The sequence below is a fragment of the Magnolia sinica genome, chromosome 12 (genome assembly GCF_029962835.1).
Source record: "Magnolia sinica isolate HGM2019 chromosome 12, MsV1, whole genome shotgun sequence".
NCBI lineage: Eukaryota > Viridiplantae > Streptophyta > Magnoliopsida > Magnoliales > Magnoliaceae > Magnolia > Magnolia sinica.
Genome location: NC_080584.1, coordinates 73,399,387 through 73,419,168, shown reverse-complemented (window position 1 = coordinate 73,419,168; position 19,782 = coordinate 73,399,387). Strand labels below are relative to the sequence as shown.

Below are 19,782 nucleotides of genomic sequence, written 5' to 3'. Positions count from 1 at the left end.
TCCACCTTTTTAATTAGGTTATTTTGACCACTAAAACCAAAAATCAAGTTGATCCAACCATCAGTGGACCACACTATAGGTGACGGTGGGTTGGTAAGACCCACACACATCACTGCTCGTCAAGGTGGGGTGGGTTATCCCACTTGTGACCCCGCCTTGATGTATATGATATATCCACACTGTACACCGGTTTCTCTATATCATTTTAGGCCATGGGCTAAAAAATGAGGCAGATTCGAGTTTCAAGTGGCCACACAGAGGGAAATGAACTCCTGCGGTTGAAACCTTTCAAGGCTCTCTGTGGGGTCCCTGATCATCAAAACCAATCAAAGTTAGGATCCATAAGACCCGCTCGAGCTGACCTACTTGGTGAACGGGTCGGATTGTCCAAATGGAGCCCACCTCGATGGTGACACAAAAAAATATATAAAAATGATTTATATATTTTCAATCCCATGATTTATCTTTCCCAAACAGGATTTGTCTCCAATCCTGCTGGATAGAAGTTACTCCCATATCTTCCAAACATGCCTGTAAAAAGCATGGGATACACCCGATCTAGAGACAATACCTTACACATGCATTTAATGCTACTTTTTCAATTCCATTCAGCTTAATCCCACCTAATGCAGTTGGCCAAATGGGCCCTTAGAGAGGGAGAGCGAACGGCAGAGAGAGAGAGAGAGAGAGAGAGAGAGAGAGAGAGAGAGAGTCACGCTAGGTTTAGGTTTTTTTTCTTTTATATATATGGACCCTGCCAGCAGCTGTTAAAACTGGCAGCCGGCAAAGGGTTGGCTCATCGGTCGGCTATGGCCCTATTTCTTGTAGCGAGTAATTAAGTGTACAAATGTATGATCATCTTTATTTCAACCATTACACCGGTAGAGTAGCCAATAATTCTCTTTCACGTGTCTTTTCGTGGCCTTTGCGCCTTGGTTTTTATGGCCAGAAACCCTGTAGTACTCTATTTTGGCAGCTGACACCTTGAGTACCAAGGTCGGTACTGTGGGTCCCACCTTGATGTTTGTGTTTTATCCCTGCAGTCCATCGGTTCTGCCAGCTCAATTTAGAGAACTAGAATCCAAACCTCAGGTAGACCACACATCAGGAAACGGTGGTGATTGAACTTGGAAGCACAAAAGAATTTGGATGGCAGATAAACATTGTGTGGGCCCTAAATATTTTTTTATGGTGGGCATTCAATCACCACAGTTTCCTGAGGTATGGTCCGCCTGAGATTTGTATTTGCATCATTTTTGGGCCATGCCCTAAAATGAACCGGAAAAATGATCGACGGCATGGATAAAACATGTATTATGGTAGGGCCCACAGCGCCGACCAGTATGAGGGGGTCACTACCCAAACCGAGTCCGGCAACCACCTAGGTGACTTTCCATGTAACCCTAAACTAGGCAGGGTCCACCATGCTGTCTGTGTTATATCCACTCCGTCCACCGGCTGCGCGATGCTATGCTAGGTATTTTTAAGTCAGGCAGGTTCAAAATTCAAGTACATTACACCACAAGAAATGATGGAGATTGGACACCACCCATTGATACCTTCTTGGGGATACAGAAGTTTTGATCCTGCCAATACGTGTTCTTTCCATTCATCCTGGTGGGACTCACCTCATGAACGGTTTGGATCGCGTATAGACATCATGGTTGGGACATGATGGTTTCAACCATGTGTACTTTCATCCCCCACCGTTTCCCGTGGTGTGGCCACTTGAGTTTTGAATCTGTCTATTTTTTGGCTCATAGATGGAATGGAGTGGATATAACTTAGACATCAGGGTATGCTCCATAGAGCTAATGTACCGTAGACTGTGGTGCCACTACTTTTGAACGATGGAGGCAGATGGGCTAGTGACCTGCCGTCAAATGGCTACTACTGATCGTTGCTCTGTGGGCTTTATCATGGTGTATGTGTTTCATCCATGCTATCGGTCCATTTTTCCATATACAAAATGAGGTGGATCCAAATCTTTAAGTAAATCTATCACAAAAACAGTGTTGATTGAATGCCCATCAGTAAAAATTCCTTGAGGCCCACAAAGGTTTTGGATAGCTGATATTTGTTTCTTTCCTTTCATCCAAGTCCCTATGATCCAATCAATTGGTTGAATGTAGAATAAACATTACAGTGTGTCACGCCTCAAACTCGGAAACCAGGCTCATAAAATTTTCGATCGCTGAATCCGACGCCGACAGCCTCCGTAGTACCCCATTCTCGATTCCCAAACACCAGGTTCCTATCCTGTGATCCTACAATGAGGATTTCAAGCATGATTTTGATTCAGTATAAGCATAACCCACGAACAATAACCACAAGAATACTATCACAAAATCCGCTATGATCAAAAACTTTGAGTACAATGTGTATGAAAGGGAAATACAAGATAACGAAAATAACAGAAACTCCAAAAGCTCAACTGAACACTCCAACTGTGGCGAAGCTACGGCTGCGTCCTGGGGTCACCTACATGCATCAATCGTACATAAGCTTATAGAAAACTTAGAGAGCGGTGTAAATGTGTGCGGAATATGAGCGTGCTCAGAATGTAAAGTCAGAGTAATGTGGAAACAGGCTGATGAGTACATGAATGCAATCAGTTGTACCAAGGCTATGCAGTGCAGGATATTAATGTTATCGACCATAATAAGACCATGCGATGCGGGATGCAACTCAAGCATATCAATCCTCATCCAAATCCACATATCAATATAAATCATCAAATATCAGTACAGTTCTCATTCTGGATAATCACCGGGGTTTAGTACACTCCAAATGGTACTGCCGCTCTCCTAGCCGCACAGTCCAAGTGAGCGTAAAAAACCTCACTATCCACCTGGCTAATAGTCTATCAATATCTATCCGGCACGTTGATAGCGGACCCATTCACGAGTTGGTCAAACTTAGCCTAGTATTGCCCCCTACCCTCGAGCGAGTAAGGTCACACCCATTTCCAACCGACCACGACACAGTGGGAGACGCGGCCTCCTGGTATTCGGCCCTCGTGCACTCATATATCCACTCAGTCTCGATGTTGGAGTCATCCTCTGGTACCATCGGGTTTAAGGATTTTCACCTAGGGACATCTATGACGCCCCGATGCTAGAAACAATATTTTCGGTATCTAATCCAGTCATCCACAATATCTATGTGGAGGCTATGGTCATGATGTCGTTAGGGAACAATAATCATAATCACACACATGCAAGTGCATGAATCACTCTACCAGACATGCAACAATCTTGTGCGTACCGCACGCTCATGTAGGGCAACTCCGCCTATCAGGGAGCCCAAAAACAATCTGCCCGAAGGCATATGCTATAATCAGTCACCCCTCATATCAGGCATACATATGATGCGTATGATCATGAATCATGGATCTACACTAAACATGTTATGTGGTGATGGGCTCTGTTCATAACAAAGATGGGCCTAAACAGCCTATAAGTACGGATCTATCAAAGGGCCCTAGGGAGAGTGACAATGCAGACATTTAACTAACACTATCCTTACAATGTGGACGTCAAACCATCATTGCTCCCAACACTACCAAAAAACAGGGCAAAGCCGACGGATGTGTGGCTGTTTTTGCTACGGATTTTAGCTGTGGGGAATTCCGACGGCTAAAATCCGTAGCTAAATCATAAATAATCCGTAGCAATAGCCTGTATTTTAAGGGTGGACGTTCAATCGCTACTGTTTTCCTGTAGTGTTGTTCACCTGAGTTTTATTTCGATCTGATATTTTAAAATAAACCATAAAAAATTATTTACTAATGGATTTACGGTGTGGATTAAACAAAAACATCATGGTGGGGCCCATAGAGCCCTACCAGATCCAATATCCAAGCCACCGTTTTCATTTTACGGTAAATGAATGTTGAATTTCCATTTTATGTTAAATAGTGGAAACTCGTCTACATAAGATGTGGGTTTGATATATGGCTATCCAGACCATCCGAATAATGGGTCTTGTTGTAGATGATTTATATTTACAATTATCTTATAGAATAATATCTTAAAAATCCACTAAATGGACCCTTAACTGTACGGCTGTGAATATAGTTTAGTATATAAAATATGTAAAACTCACATTTTAACGGATCCGAATTCTTCCACGATTTCAGAAAAGGAATTTTTTCATTTTCCCTCTCTGAACGCCCGCTTCCTCCTCTCCCTTTCCCTCTCGCTGAAGAGGAATTTTCATTTTCCCTCTTTCGATTCCTTCTTTCGACCGCCCTTTTATTCCTCTCCCTTCCCTCTTTCGACCACCCTTTTCTTCCTCTCCCTTCCCTCTTTCGAGCGCCATCTTCATCGCCCTTGATCGCCCTTTTTGAAGCTCGTATACAGATCGTTCATTCAGAAGCTCATATGCAGATTTCATGCTAAGGTGAGTCATGAAATGTAATCAGATTTTTTTCTTTATGATGTTCTTGGACTATTGTATTCACATTTACATTTTCTGGCCAAACTTGATCAAACTCGTGAATATGATGTAGCTGGAGGAATTATTAAAAAGAGCTTCTCATAATATCTGTTTATTAGAGATCTTTTTGAATGCATTCGATTGTATTTAGCTGATAACCGTTGGAACGTCAGATGGTAGTCGGTGCTTCGTTTGGGGACGATAGCACTGGACTGCATTCTGTTGAACAAAGGCCATGATTGGTGGCTAGGATCTTCTAATTGCAATGAGTTTTACTGCATTGATCCACACTACAAGAAAAGTAGGCATACTGTCCAAATCAAATGATCAAAATGGGACGGTGAAGATGGCCCCTTATATGCAATTTTCAGCCTATACTTCATTTGCAATGAGGCCTATGATTTGGACGGTCCTGATCGTGTTATATGTTTGCCATGTGCGCAATGTATGAGTCATTGCTTTCTTGAAAGAGAATCATCAGTGCATTGTAGCCCAAGAAGCTGTGTTGAGCCTTCCTTCTCATGCAGATACAAAATTGAAAGAACGTAAGACAAAAGGGCAAATTTAGTTTACTGTTCTTTCTCTTTTTCCTGTTGTATTGGTATCATTCTTCAGCATCATCTTAAAAATGGTGGCGATTCTTCTACCGTACATGTGGCATAATCCCACGGTGATTTATAGTACCATCAAAATTTCTGACCACTGATGGATGGATAGATTAGATGCTAATCAACTGGATTATCCAGATTATCCCTCACAAACCCTTCAATCTAGTTCATTTTCGTGTTCATGCCTTAAAATGACCTGTCAAATTAAATAGACGGTGGATAAAATACGGACCGTCCGTCTCTATCTTGGTCCTGATGGGTAGGACAGGACTGTTTGTCTCTAGCTGGTCCAGTCTCTACCAAGCTAGAGACAGACAGTCCTATAAGTGGCTCTATAAGGCCCACCGTGATGCATATATTTTATTCATGTATCTATTCATTTTGACTTATTAGTTTAAGGCATGAGCTGGAAAAGGGGACAGGTTAAAAGCTTAAGCTGACTACATCACGTGGAAAAATGGGAATTGAAAGCCTACCGTTGAAAACTTAACAGGACAGCAGTAGTTTTGAATCAAGTAGATATTTATGTTTTCTCTTCATCCTAGTCTATGTGATTTTATTAATAGATTGGATGGCAAATAAACGTTATGTTGGGTTGTAGGAAGTTTTCAATGGTAAAAGTTAATTCCTAACTGCTTTTTTTTTTTTTTTTTTTTTCTATGGAACATGTACAGGTTAAAGAATAGTCCTTGATGGTGTGGAATGCTAGAATAGGATTCATGTAACTGACCCCAGTTAGTTTGGATGAGACTTACATGATGATGATAATTCATAAATTATTATGCGAATAAAAATTGACAATATCTTAAACCATTCTACTAATAAACACGATAAAATATCTCTAAGAGTCATCCAGCTGGTTGGCTAGCATCTATTATCTATAATGTTTGAGTTATTCATTTCACTTTTATTGACGTGTGGATGTCATTCAGTTCATGAAATATTTTATTTTGGCAACACTTTTGTGGTTTGATAAATACCCTATGTCATGTGAGGAAGGAGCTACCAAGGGGTGTTTGGATGTATGAAGTTGGTCAACCTTGTACTTCTGCCAAAGCTTTTGTAGGCTCTCTCTTCCCATAGGCTTTGCAAATTCACCACTCAGGTTGTACCCATACCTTGAACTGTAGCCAAGAACATGATGACCAACAAAGATCAACCATGGTTGTTTCTGCCTATCCGCTGACAAAAGGCAATGCTCGATGAATCTGTACTGTACCTAACCCTCTCTCCAATCATGTTCACTGTCTGCTATGCAGAAATGGAACATACCATAGTTTGTAGAATACCCGTAGTAGATTGGAACATTAAGTATGGTGAAAAATGAGTAATGTTCATTCTTCACATACACCTCAACAGAAAAAATAAAATAAAAATTGTATCAGCTTTATTTACGTGTGTACGCCATATGAGCCATCCAAAAGGTGGGCTTTCACATTGATCCAATTATCAAGGTGAGTCACCAAGGGTGGAAGTATATATCATTTCCCATATCTTGCTATTTATCTATGTTTTTCTCCTTAGGGGTCCTTTGGATGCCTGAAAATTTTGTAAGTGGTAAATGAATTGGAGGTAATTGAATTACAGTTAAATTGTTTACTGCATGTCCTGTTTGGCTTTAAGCTGTAATCTGTTTACAGGTAAATAGTTAATTATGTTTAGATAACCTGTAAATTATTTAAACCGTAATCTATTTATAGCCAAATTTCAAAAATCTAGTTGTTATGCTGAATTCAGTTTCAGGTAAATGAAATCATTGCTTTTCAGCAGGTTTTTATTTACAGTTAAATTGTTTACTGCACGTCCTGTTTGGCTTTAAGCTGTAATGTGTTTACAGGTAAATAGTTAATTATGTTTAGATAACCTGTAAATTATTTAAACCGTAATCTATTTATAGCCAAATTTCAAAATTCTAGTTGTTATGCTGAATTCAGTTGCAGGTAAATGAAATCAGTGTTTTTCAACAGGTTTTCATTTACAGTTAAATTGTTTACTGCATGTCCTGTTTGGCTTTAAGCTGTAATCTGTTTACAGGTAAATAGTTAATTGTGTTTGGATAACCTGTAAATTATTTAAACCGTAATCTATTTATAGCCAAATTTCAAAATTCTAGTTGTTATGCTGAATTCAGTTGCAGGTAAATGAAATCAGTGCTTTTCAACATGTTTTCATTTACAGTTAAATTGTTTACTGCATGTCCTGTTTGGGTTTAAGCTGTAATCTGTTTATAGTTAAATAGTTAATTGTATTTGGATAACCTATAAATTATATAAACTGTAATCTATTTATTGCCAAATTTCAAAATTCTAGCTGTTAGGCTGAATTTAGTTGCAGGTAAATGAAATTTCAGCAGGTTTTCATTTACAGCTAAAAGTTGTAAATGCTTTACAACCTGTAATTCATTGACTGACATTTTTGAGCATCCAAACACTCCCATATCTTGCTTACTATCTTTCACATTATAAACTTTATGTTTGCTAGCCTAAATACACCATCACATGTAGCACAAGGTCCAACCTGGAGAAATTCTCAGTCTAATGTCTCAACTCTCAGTCTAAAATTCTCTTGTAGCCTTTGAAAAGAAATTCCACCATTTGTTCTTTAAATGTTAAATAAATGTTGTCAAGTGTCAACCATTTGTTCTTTAAATGTTTATACTTATGATCCTTTGTTAAATGTTGAATTGAAAGATGATGCTTCTAGATGTTTCAGGAATATAATCCTATTTGTTACAAGTCCACTTCTCCTGCTGCATTTTAAGAACCTGCTGAATCAGGTATAATTTGTAGAAATCCAACTTGTAACTCCTCAGAACCCGCTCTGCCGTAAGATATTACGGTGCATGACGGTTCCCAGTAGGTTAAGTTGCAAGTTGTTATATAAAATTGGTTGGATATTTTTCATTTTTTTAAATGTTGTCAATAGTTAGTTGGATGATGAATTAGGTATAATTGTGTGCCTACCTACAGGTCGTATCGAATGGGCTCTAGGGAGTGGATAACTCTACATTACCCAGACCCACAATTTGTAGATGGTATGATGAGATTTGTGAAGTTCGTAAAAGAACATCTTCCTGGTAGAGAATCCATTCATTGTCCATGTACCAGATGCAGATGTCTACGTTTACCCTGCCTAATCGATGATGTGGTGATAGATCTGATTAAATATGGATTTAATCCAACATATAAGGTGTGGAACATGCATGGTGAGAATGCATCGCCCAAGTGTACTGAACGTGCATCAACTTCTCACCAGTGCCCTAGTGTTGCAGACTTAAACAACATTGTTAATGCGGTTGTTGAAGACCTCGGTGGTAATAACCTGGATAAAGTTATTCAAGATGAACCCAATGTAGCCCCTGAAGCTGAAGACGTTGCTGGAGATACTTCAACCAATGAGTTTGAAGCAAATCTACGAGATGCGATGACTGAGCTATATCCTGGTTGTCACAAATTCACCGTCCTGACCTTCATAGTGCAACTCTTTAAATTAAAGGTAAACCATGGATGGAGTGAACAAAGCTTTACGGCTCTTCTTCAACTACTCCAGAGTGTCTTGCCATCCGGTAATAAGACTCCAATTAATACCTACCAAGCAAAAAAGATCATTATAAAGTTGGGTCTTGATTATCAGAAGATTCATGCATGTCCAAATGACTGCATGTTATACTGGAGAGAGCATGAGTTGAAGACGAGTTGTCCAAACTGTGGTGCTTCTAGGTACAAGACAGAAGTTAATTTGAAGTCGAGACGAGATCATGTACCTAAGAAGGTGTTAAGGTATTTTCCATTAACACCAAGGCTACAAAGAATGTACAGTGTGCCATGGGTGGCAAAGGAGATGACCTGGCACTCAACCGGAAAAATGCAGAGTGGAAAGATGGGGCATCCGGTGGACTCTAGCACATGGAAGTTTGTTGACAACAAGTATAAGGATTTTTCAGCAGAAACTCGTAATGTTCGATTAGGTCTAGCCACAGATGGGTTTAACCCCTATGGCACTTTCAGCACGTCGTACAGTTCTTGGCCTGTTATGTGTGTGACATATAACCTTCCACCACATTTATGTATGAAACCGCAATTTACTATGCTCACTTTGCTCATTGAGGGACCACGACAGCCTGGGAAGGATATTGATGTGTATTTGGAGCCGTTGATTGTTGAGTTACAAGACTTATGGCGGAAGGGGATGACGACATTCGACGCATACCATGGAAACAGGTTCAACATGCGTACCATCTTGCTGTGGACAATTCACGACTTTCCCGCATATGGTAATGTTTCTGGTTGTAGGACCAAGGGTAAATATGGTTGTCCTCCATGTGGTCCTCACACAGATTCCCTGCGACTACGCCATGGAAAGAAACACGTTTATATGGGTCATAGAAGGTGGTTGCCACTAAACGATGAGGCCAGGAAGGATACAAGTGCGGGCACCTTCAATAAGAAGGCGGAGCCACGACCACAACCGATTCGTCTAACTGGGATTGAGCTTGAAAGCATCACTACGAAACTAAATGTGCAGCGGGGGAAAATCAGAAAGAGGAAACAAATGGGTACAAAAGGAGGACGGGAACAAGCTGATGATGCTGAATCATCATGCTTCTTGAAGCGGTCCATATTATATGATCTGGAGTACTGGAAGGATATTCCCGTACGCCATAACCTTGATGTTATGCACATTGAGAAGAATGTATGTGAAATTCTTATTGCACTAATGTTGAACACAACTAGAAAAACTAAGGATGATGCCAATGCACGCAGAGACTTGAAGTGGCTAGGAATAAAGAAGCGTCTATGGTTAGAAAATATTAATGGCAAGGTGATCCAAAAACGAGGTCCTTTCTTGCTTCGAAAAGAAGAGAAAAAAATTTTCATCCAGACTTTACGTGAGCTTCGTGTTCCGATCGGTTTTAGTGGGAATTGGAAGAACATCGTAAATGAAGATAGTGTGGATTTAAAGGGTATGAAGTCTCATGATTACCACGTGTTGATGCAACATCTGCTTCCAATTTTGATCCAACATGCATTCAGGGATAGTAAGCATATGCGCACTATAATTAGAAGCTTCTGTACCTTTTTCAATGCCCTATGCTCGCGAACCATAGATATTGAAATGTTAATGGTTCTCGAGAAGGGTATGGCAAGGACATTATGTGAGCTTGAGATTACATGCCCTCCTTCAATTTTTGTTGTGATGATGCATTTGCCTATCCACTTGGCTTACGAGGCTCGCGTATGTGGTCCTGTCTACTATCGATGGATGTATCCATTCGAAAGGTATGATATGATTTTAATGTGAATAAACCCACCTAACATCTACAATTACATTTATTAATGTGTCGTTAACTCTTTTAGGTTCATGAAGACGTTTAAGGCGTATGTCCGCAATAAGACACGACCTGAAGGTTGTATAGCAGAACGATACATTCAAGAGGAGACACTTATATACTGCAACCAATATAAAGGCAAAAATAATACAAGCCTCTTGGAGAAACTGGAAAAGCGGTTTGACGGATCAATTTCACTACTGCCGAAGTTGCAAGATATTGTTGATGACTTCAATGTTGATGAGGTTGGTCCAGTTGGCCCTGGTCAAAGTGTCATTTTAGAAGGTATTGAATACGAACAGGCTCGCACCTGGGTACTGAAGAGTCAACCCAACTATGATACATGGCAAGGGTATGCACTAGACTTAGCTTGTATGTATGTCTTCTTCATTTATTTCAAATATTATTCAACATAATTGTAACAACATTTATGAGATTAAAAAATTGTCAATTTTGTTACAACCTTCTTAACTTGCAGGAAATATGCTAATTTCTTGAAGCAACGAACCGTAGTTGCCGGGAAGAGGACTAAGGTGGCTAGTGATGAAGAGTTCATACCTTGGTTGAAGAAACAGCTCGACTTGGATGAATCAAGTAATGAAGTCTTCAAAGATATAGTTAGGGGACCAAAGGCTTTTGCAATGCAGTACAATAAGTATTGTATCAATGGTTTCCTCTTCGTCACCAAGGATTATGAAGAGAATAAAGTGAACCAGAACAGTGGGGTTAGCACAGAGAGTATGACCACCTTCCGATCTAGTGCTAAGGACAAGAATACAGTGGATGAATCTGTACCTTATTATGGGGTCCTACGCAAAATCATCCAACTGGAGTACCGAGAAGGGTACAAGCCAGTCCTACTAAAGTGTGATTGGGTGAAGGTGACGCATCAAGGTGTTTCTTTCAATGCTGAAGGGAATTTGAGATTGGTGAATTTGTCTAATTTTCTCAGTTCAGACCAAGTGGGTGATGAGCCGTTTATTCTTGCAGAGCATGCCGTGCAGGTTTTCTATTCTAGAGATCCAAAAAATCCTGATTGGCATGTGGTCTTGGAGGTTCCAAGAAAGATTTTCGTCGAAGATGAGACGAGCCTTTTATCAGAAACAGGGGTTGTAACTGATGCTGAAGTAGGACCTAATCTCACTGAAGTAGAGATGGGTGGCGAGTTGTTATTCAATGACAATGAAGATATTTGTGTGGTTGTTGAAAAGGAAAAGAAAAGAAAGCGAGTAGGGAGAAAAAGTTGATTTGTTGGTACTTTTATGTATGTAACGAAACGATTTTGGATTTAGGACCTTTTTTATTTTCCCATTATTATATTAATGTAACGGAAGATATTTACTATTTTCTTTTTTACTCGTCTCTTTATTATATTTAAATTGGAACTCAATGCTGTTAATTTTTACATTGTTTTAAAGTAAAGTGATGTTTTTAGGCGTTGGCATTGCTACAATTCACGTACGACATGTCATCATTCAACATTTTTTTGTGTTAGATGCTAGCATTCATGGCCTATAAAGAACCAGATGGCATAGATATTAAAAGATGGAATCCTCGATGCCTGCCATGTGCTCTTACATTACTCATCTACACAAAGATTGGACTGCTCTAATCACCCATTTATGGCAAATTTTGCCTGTTGAATGTGGATGGATATTTGTAATTTGAGTTAACTGTACCTTTTTAGGCCATTGACCAAATGGTCACCCATTTGGATTGCCTTGCATTTTGGGTATGGGCAGTCCATCTGGTGACCACAAAGCAATTGTCCTGATCATTGTACACATGTGCCACATGTAAAAGAAAGGCTTTTAACTGTGCACCCAATGAAACTCAACGGTGTCTATCTTTGTTGCATTATACCTTTGTCTAATCTTTAGCATTATGTTATTTCTCTAACTGTTGGATTTGTTCTGAAAATTTCCTGCAGGGAATTGTTTTCATGGTCAGAATTGTCTAAATCAACACTCTTCATTTTCTTGAAAATTTTCTCAACAGGTCCTACTGATCCTAGTATGATTTTCTAGAGTTAAATGTCATATTGTTGTATGTATATGACATCCAACCTGTCCCACAGCTGAATCCTATTTGAAGATCAGACGAATGAAAATTCTGTTGGATCCAACCAAACAGTGGGCCACACCATAGAAAATAATATCCGCTGCCCAAAACATCCAAATCGATATGGCCAACATCCAAATTTTGCTCTTACAATTTCTAAGGAAAAAGTAACCAAAATTTCTAAGGAAAATTTTGCTCATTTGTTTTCCTTATTTGGTTTTTAGCATTAAGTGATGCAGCCCTTGAAGATGTATTGGATAGTCTAGTCTCATATCTTCTTTTTATGCCTGGGTTTGATTTATATTGCCAATGAAATAGGCATATGGATCTAGAGGCATCGTCATTCGGCACAGAGCCGCTAGGGGATGCAGCCCGTGAAGAAGCCATAGGTAATAAGATAACTTCTATATTTTTCTTCTTTTTAACCTCATTTAATTTTCTTTTATATTGGAGGTGATGAAACATGTGTGTAGCTAATTTCCCATTTTATGCAGACGGGTTGTCATCTTCATCGTCTAGGAAGAGAGGTCCTACGCGAGGTCGAGAATTAAATGAGAAGACTTCATTGAAGAGGGTCATTACGACTAATGAATTTGGGCAACCGAATGCGGGGGATATAAATCAAGTTACATTCAATTCATGCATTGGTGTTCTCACCCACACCCACATCCCGATCACCTACACAGACTTTCGCCAGGTGCCTCCGGAGCACCTTCAGAGAGTCATTGAAAGCTTGGAGTGTAGTTATGATTTTCAGAATAACCAACATGCGATGACAACTTACGTTCGTGAACGTGTGAATACCTCTTGGAGAAATTACAAGAACCAGTTGCATTTAAAGTATGTTAAGGACAAGGATCTTGCAGCTGTGAAGTCATCTCCAGCCCCCGTTGGTGTGCCTATAGAGGATTGGATACTCTTTGTGGATCAACGTAATACAAATGAATTTAAGGAATTAAGTGCAAGAAATGCATCCAATCGGGCCAAACAAGTTGGCCCTTCTACACTTGGGCGGCGTAGCATGGCTGTTATACGCCATCAGATGGTACATGTCTTAAAATATATATCTTACTATATTTATGATGATTATTTGAAATTATTAGTCATTTAATTCCATTAATAATGTGTTTTGGCATGTATGTAATGTGGAAAAGGCAATTGAGAGGAATCTTACTAGTGATGCCGACGTTGGTAGGGCTGATGTGTACATCAGAGCCCATACAACAAAGGATGACAAATTACAGTTTCCCGAAGCCTTTGTAAGTGCAACCCTCGTACATTCTGTCATTATCCATATGAATTTTAAACGTGTCTTTTAGTTGCTAATTTTTCTTTTGGATGTTGTCATAGGAAAAAATAAAGTCGATTCAGAGTAGTAATCCAACATCTCAGATGACCAATGTAGATGATGCCCTTACACAGGTATATATGCTTGTCCTTCAAGTACTTGAGTTTATTTATACTTACGCATTCTCTGATAAATCGACTTGCAATTTTGATTATAGTCAATTGGGAGTGATAGTAGAGGGCGCATGCGGGGTATAGGTGGAAATGTAGGCAAGATTGCATTGAGGAAGACAATCCCTATTATAGATAAGCTCAATATGGTGATGCGGGATCCAGATAATTTGAAGGAGGAAGTAGGTGAAATGAAGAAAAGCCTGGTAGACCTCCATATGAAGCTTAATTGTATTGTAGAAAAGCAAGGGGAACAGGGGGTTGTGGATCCACCAACAATACCTCCATTTAAATCTAGTCGTGCCTTGTCGGTATGTATGCGTTTCTCTATTAGAAATTTATGTTTATGATTATATGCACCTCCATTTAAAAATACTAATGACATGTTATACTTGTACATGTAGCCTGATTTAATACATATTGGCAAGAGATGCGATCTTTGCGATTGGAAGAAACGGGTAGTTGCTCGTGGTGAGGTGCATGAAGTTGATTCAACTGCCCATGTCCATGGAGCAGATCTAGGCGAAGGAAATTTTAGAGTTGTCTTGATCGAGATTAAAGCTTCGCACGTAGAGTTGTGGAAGGAAGATGGTTATCATCATACACTTGGAGAGGTCGGCGTAGGAGGATTTGTTATTTGGCCCAAGCTATTTCTAACCATCTATCCATGATGTTTATAATTAGACATTACAAAAACTGAGACAATTTACTTTTATTTTCAAACTATACGGTAACATAGACACTTATCTGAATATTATGGAATGGAATGTATTCAACTCTCACATCAGATTACACACACATATATGGAATGGTATGGAATGCATTTATCACTCACATTAGATTACACCCACATATATGGAATGGAATGGAATGGATTTAGCACCCACGTTTATGCTTTGATATATTTGTTTGGCATTTCAACCTCCCCTTGAGGAATTGAAAGATTTGTAATATATAATTTTTACTTTTAGTGTTATTTGCACTTGGGGAGAGAGAGAGAGAGAGAGAGAGAGAACTATAGGGAATTATCATCATCTGTGGCAGCTGTTGCAGAGAATGCGATCAACCCCGACGAGAAGTTCCTTCATCATTATTCCACGACTGCTGTTGGTTCTGCATGTCTACAAACATTACACCGAAAACAGATGTGTAAATATTTTTGTTCATTAATATTTTGGAAGTTTAGATTTTGATTTGGGATATCTCATAATTTGGATGTGTTTTTTGCAGGGTTTTTTTACTCTCATGATTTATTCAACTGTTTTGGCATCTTCAGCTTTTTCTTTGAATGAAGAGGTCAGTTTCACATTTGCGAGCATCCTAACTTTGTGCGCGGTTGGTGGTTCCATCATACTTTGGTAAGGAAAATCGGATGTGTTTTTTGTTCCTAATTGCATTATTTCAGTTAGACAGATCAATCGAATGATCTGAACTATCATTTAAGCCTATAACAGATTTCTAAGGCTACCATACATGGATTGAATGTGCAGATAATGTAGATTTCTAAGGCTATCAAATCCATCGAGTTTGACCTTGAGAAGACGAAGAAAGTGAGTTTCAGATGCACACAGCATGTTGTACAAAGATATACTGTTGAATAATTTCATATGGTAATTGTCAAAATCTCTGGTATTGTAGGCAACAGTGATGAAGCAAACAGAGATTGCTGAGTCGCTGGATCAGCTGCCTCTCAATAGGATGCATGCATACCTATGTCATAAAATCCAGCTTTAATGGCAGCAGCAACATCAGCAACTGCGTGGAGTCCAGATGAGTATTGCTAGTTTACAGTTCTTATAGGCACAGTTTTTGTTTGACACAGATAGTAAATACAAATGATAAAGTTAAAAAAAGAAACCGACTGTTCCCAAATAGACCATGTAAAAGGAAGCATACCAGGGAAACCAGCATAAAATGCAACCATCCTGCATTCACTTGCTCAGATGAGAGCCAGCATATCTTTATTATTATTGTTATTTATTTATTTTTCTAAATCTTCTCAGTACAGGGATTGGGGCTGGATTGGAGTCTATGACAGCAAATCCAATGGCTAGGGAAGGGTCAATAAACCCCATGATACGTTCTCGCTAAACTCTACATCTTCTTTTTTGTTTTGCATGTTTTTTTGCTTTAAGAAAGGATGTTTATTGCACTAACAAAGATCTTTTAGCAAGCTCAAGACTGTCTTCCTGAAGTTCTTAATTGTGAGGGAGTGCTGCACAGGTGTACAGTGCTGGTTCGTTCAGCCTCACAGGGTATGGGTAAGGTTTCATTTTAGATATGGTTCCATTCACATGTTTAGAGTGATTCCCTCCTTGATATCTTTTATTTATTGAAAAAAAAAACTCCAAAATTGAAATACTCCAGATCATTAGGTTTTGAAGGAGCCTTTATACCATGAAGCAGACTCTCCTTACTGCTTCACCTGGCACTTCAAACTGATCAAAATGATTACTTGCTATAGAATACAGATCCAATGGACTTAATTTATACATGGATCTCTACCAACCATTCCCACGACAACATCTTCCAAGTTCTATAATGAACTTCTTTCAAATTTCTTTGAACTTTGCATGAAATGAAGTCCAATTAAAGAATCTATTTAGTGAGGTACCTCCATTTTACATTAAGAAGGTTTGTCATTTAACCGAAATTTGAAAATGCAGGTTTACTGGTTCATCTTGGGCATCTTTTCTATATGGATGGGAGAACCTCATATGCATGTACTGGTAATCTATCTCTTGTTTATAAAGCTATATCTGCAAAACACCATCCCACCAGATTCCTTTGAGCTCTGGCATTGTAATGAACTCATCGACACCTTGCATTGTCCTTCCAGTTTTCTGTAAATTTTGCATTATTACCATGGAAGCGTAGCTAGAATCTGCATGCTTAATATCCTAGAGTATCCATTACCAGTATTAGTATCCTACTGTACTAGACATGATAGGCTGAAGTATTCAAGTATCATTGGCTAAGGTATGCAAAACATAAGTACTTTACACCAGATGCTATACTAAAAGTATCCATCATATGTACCCTGGTTCATCTTACAGTTCAATTTTTTGGTACGGGCCATGATAAATTTGAATTGGTAGTGCTCAATTGGATGTTTGTTTTCCTAATCTTACAACCATGCATTGGCCTTTGTTATGTTCATAGTGAAAAAGAACAAAGGAAAGAAAAACCGATTATTGTCTTAGCAATTCTTAAATCAATACTTCTAGGTTGAGAGATGACATGGGGAATTGTCTTTGATTTTTAAAAGAAAAGTGCTGCAGGTGTCTATGATTGGCCCCACATAGTGGGACTCTTCCATAAGTAAGCCAAACACACAGATGTTATGTGGGTGGTCCTATTGTACAGGGTCATTTTGATATGCGAGGTATGCCATTTCCACACGTGGATCACGACCAATCTGCACATATCACCACACCCAAAAAGATGCCACATGCTCTAGCTCCAAGCCGTCCATCAGGTCAGTTTTGCCATGTGCATTCCTAATGTTTTGTCACAACCAATCAACTGTACCACGGTGTTAGCTTGGGTATTATTTTAGCAACATGGTGTCTGACATCTTGTATCTTGTTGTGCAGGATGTTGATGGTAGAGCTACAGACGTGGCCCTTGGATGGTCGGTTGCTCTTGGTTCTCCATTTACATTTCCCACTACATTGGAGCAAGAGTACAAGAGTGACATTTTTGTCCGTCTTTTGTAGGACATTGATTGACAGATTAGGATGTGCAGTAGACCATATCTACTTGCATAGAATGCTGGTAGAAGAACACTTCAACCAAATGGATAGGAACTTATACTTCCTCCTGCTTTATATCATTGACTAGTTTTAATGTAAGTAAATGCTTCAACTGATTTTATAGTCCTTTTCCACAAACAAGCATCCACGAATCAGAGGTTAGGATTGCATTGCATTTTACAGGATTCACAGGGCTGTCTTACAGACGCAGGTGAGCGTTTTTGAGATAATGTATATTCATTCACCCTTCTGTAGGTAGTTTTGTTCTTGTCTGACAGTCTTAAACTAAAGCTTTCAAAAGCATTTGAATTTGGTTTGCTGTTAAACAATGGCTTATTTTCCAGAGCTTTATTTGAATTTGGTTTGCTGTTAAACAATGGCTTATACTTCCTCCTACTTTATCATTGACTAGTTTTAATGTAAGTAAATGCTTCGACTGATTTTATAGTCCTTTTCCACAAACAAGCATCCACGAATCAGAGGTTAGGATTGCATTGCATTTTACAGGATTCACAGGGCTGTCTTACAGATGCAGGTGAGCGTTTTTGAGATAATATATATTCATTCACCCTTCTGTAGGTAGTTTTGTTCTTGTCTGACAGTCTTAAACTAAAGCTTTCAAAACCATTTGAATTTGGTTTGCTGTTAAACAATGGCTTATTTTCCAGAGCTTTATATGCACTGTTTGGTTAAATTATAGAAATATCTGAGCAACTGTGTTTGGATTGTTTCTAATGTTCATTTGTGTACAATGTGCATTGCCTGTGAGAGTTGTTTGCATCAAGGAATTGTGTTTGGGGTATTCACTTGCCTATGGGGGCTGTTTGCATCAATGGAGATTGTAGCTGGGGTTTTCACTTGGGTTCAAATGAAGAGTACCAGGGTGATGGAAGCTCAATGGCAATCTGGGTCCTCATTTTTCACATTTATTGGAAATCAGTTGAGGATGGCCCGTGCTGGCCTGTTAGGTGTCAAAAGCTCTAATGAGGCTGTGCTTTCTTAATTGCTGGATCGAGTTTTAGATTTTATTTTATTTTTCCCATCTTCACTCCCTTCATGTTGAACATGTTAAAGGCAAATTTCTTTATTCCACTAGGTGAATGATGATGTCCTCTCTCATGTAGATTTGCAAAGGATGTCTGTGACAAATCTCTCGTGGAGGTTTCCTTCCATTGTATACCCAGCAGCAAACAGGGTCAAGAACATAATGGGGGTGGTGTGACAAGACCTTTTTCTGGAGCAACCGTTCTTTCTCGTCATTAACTTACTTTTAAGTGTTATTTTGTGTTTGCACGCGCGCGCTTTGCACATCATCTAAGCCTGCTCCCAACTAATTGGGATCGGATTATACGAATCCCGTTCTGGCATTCCACTTTATCAAGGACCTTAGCCTCAGTTAACCACAGGTCATCAAACCCTTTCTTACTGCCTCCAACCATGTTCTTTTGGTTTGTGCCCTTGCCCCTTTGTAGCCTACAACTTCAACCAACTTATTATTTCCAGTCATGTACTTTCTATGTTCCCTTTTGGCTTTGCATTTACCCTCTTATTTCGTCAATCAAAACTATGTCATTTGCACTGATCCATAACCATTGAACTGTGGACTCAATGCTTTCCCCTAGTGTTTGTGCGTGTTGCTTTGCTTCTTTTTTTTTTTGTTAAATAATAATAATTTTTTGTTTAAATTTAGTGAATCTCAGAAATCTAATCTTGTAATTACGTGTATGTATTGCTTTGCTAATTTTTTTTTATTACTAATAAAACTTAGTGTTTGTATTTAACAGAACACAAAGTCTGTCTTTGTAATGATTGGTGAAACATGATATGGCTGTGACAAGGCAATGATGATGACTGCGGTGATGATAGAGACAGCATAGTCTTTCAATAAAGAGTTTGATTTTAACTGTATCCTAAACAATAAGAACCCAAATAATACTAATTTGATGTTTGTAAAGGTGATTTTGGATGAATTTGAAGATTTTACTAGGCTTCTCCAACTTTTGGCAAAGGCTTCTCCGGTTTCTTCAAGCACGGATTCGCTAAGATGGTTAAAAAATAAAGTAGGAAAATTTTCAGTTAAATCGTTGTATCGATCTCTAACTGAGGGTGAGGGAAACATTTAGATATCTTC

The 19,782-nt window shown here is 39.0% G+C and overlaps 1 protein-coding gene across 1 annotated transcript; it reads left to right on the top strand.

The window, feature by feature from the left end:
• The first annotated feature begins 4,175 nt into the window (after window positions 1-4,175).
• Window positions 4,176-14,760, top strand: LOC131221699 (uncharacterized). Its single transcript, XM_058216996.1, has 7 exons — window positions 4,176-4,404; window positions 12,757-12,827; window positions 12,933-13,483; window positions 13,593-13,697; window positions 13,789-13,860; window positions 13,944-14,207; window positions 14,301-14,760. Exons 1-7 carry the CDS (start codon window positions 4,397-4,399, stop codon window positions 14,565-14,567), a joined length of 1,338 nt encoding a protein of 445 aa, XP_058072979.1. The 5' UTR covers window positions 4,176-4,396; the 3' UTR covers window positions 14,568-14,760.
• The last annotated feature ends 5,022 nt before the right edge of the window (window positions 14,761-19,782 follow it).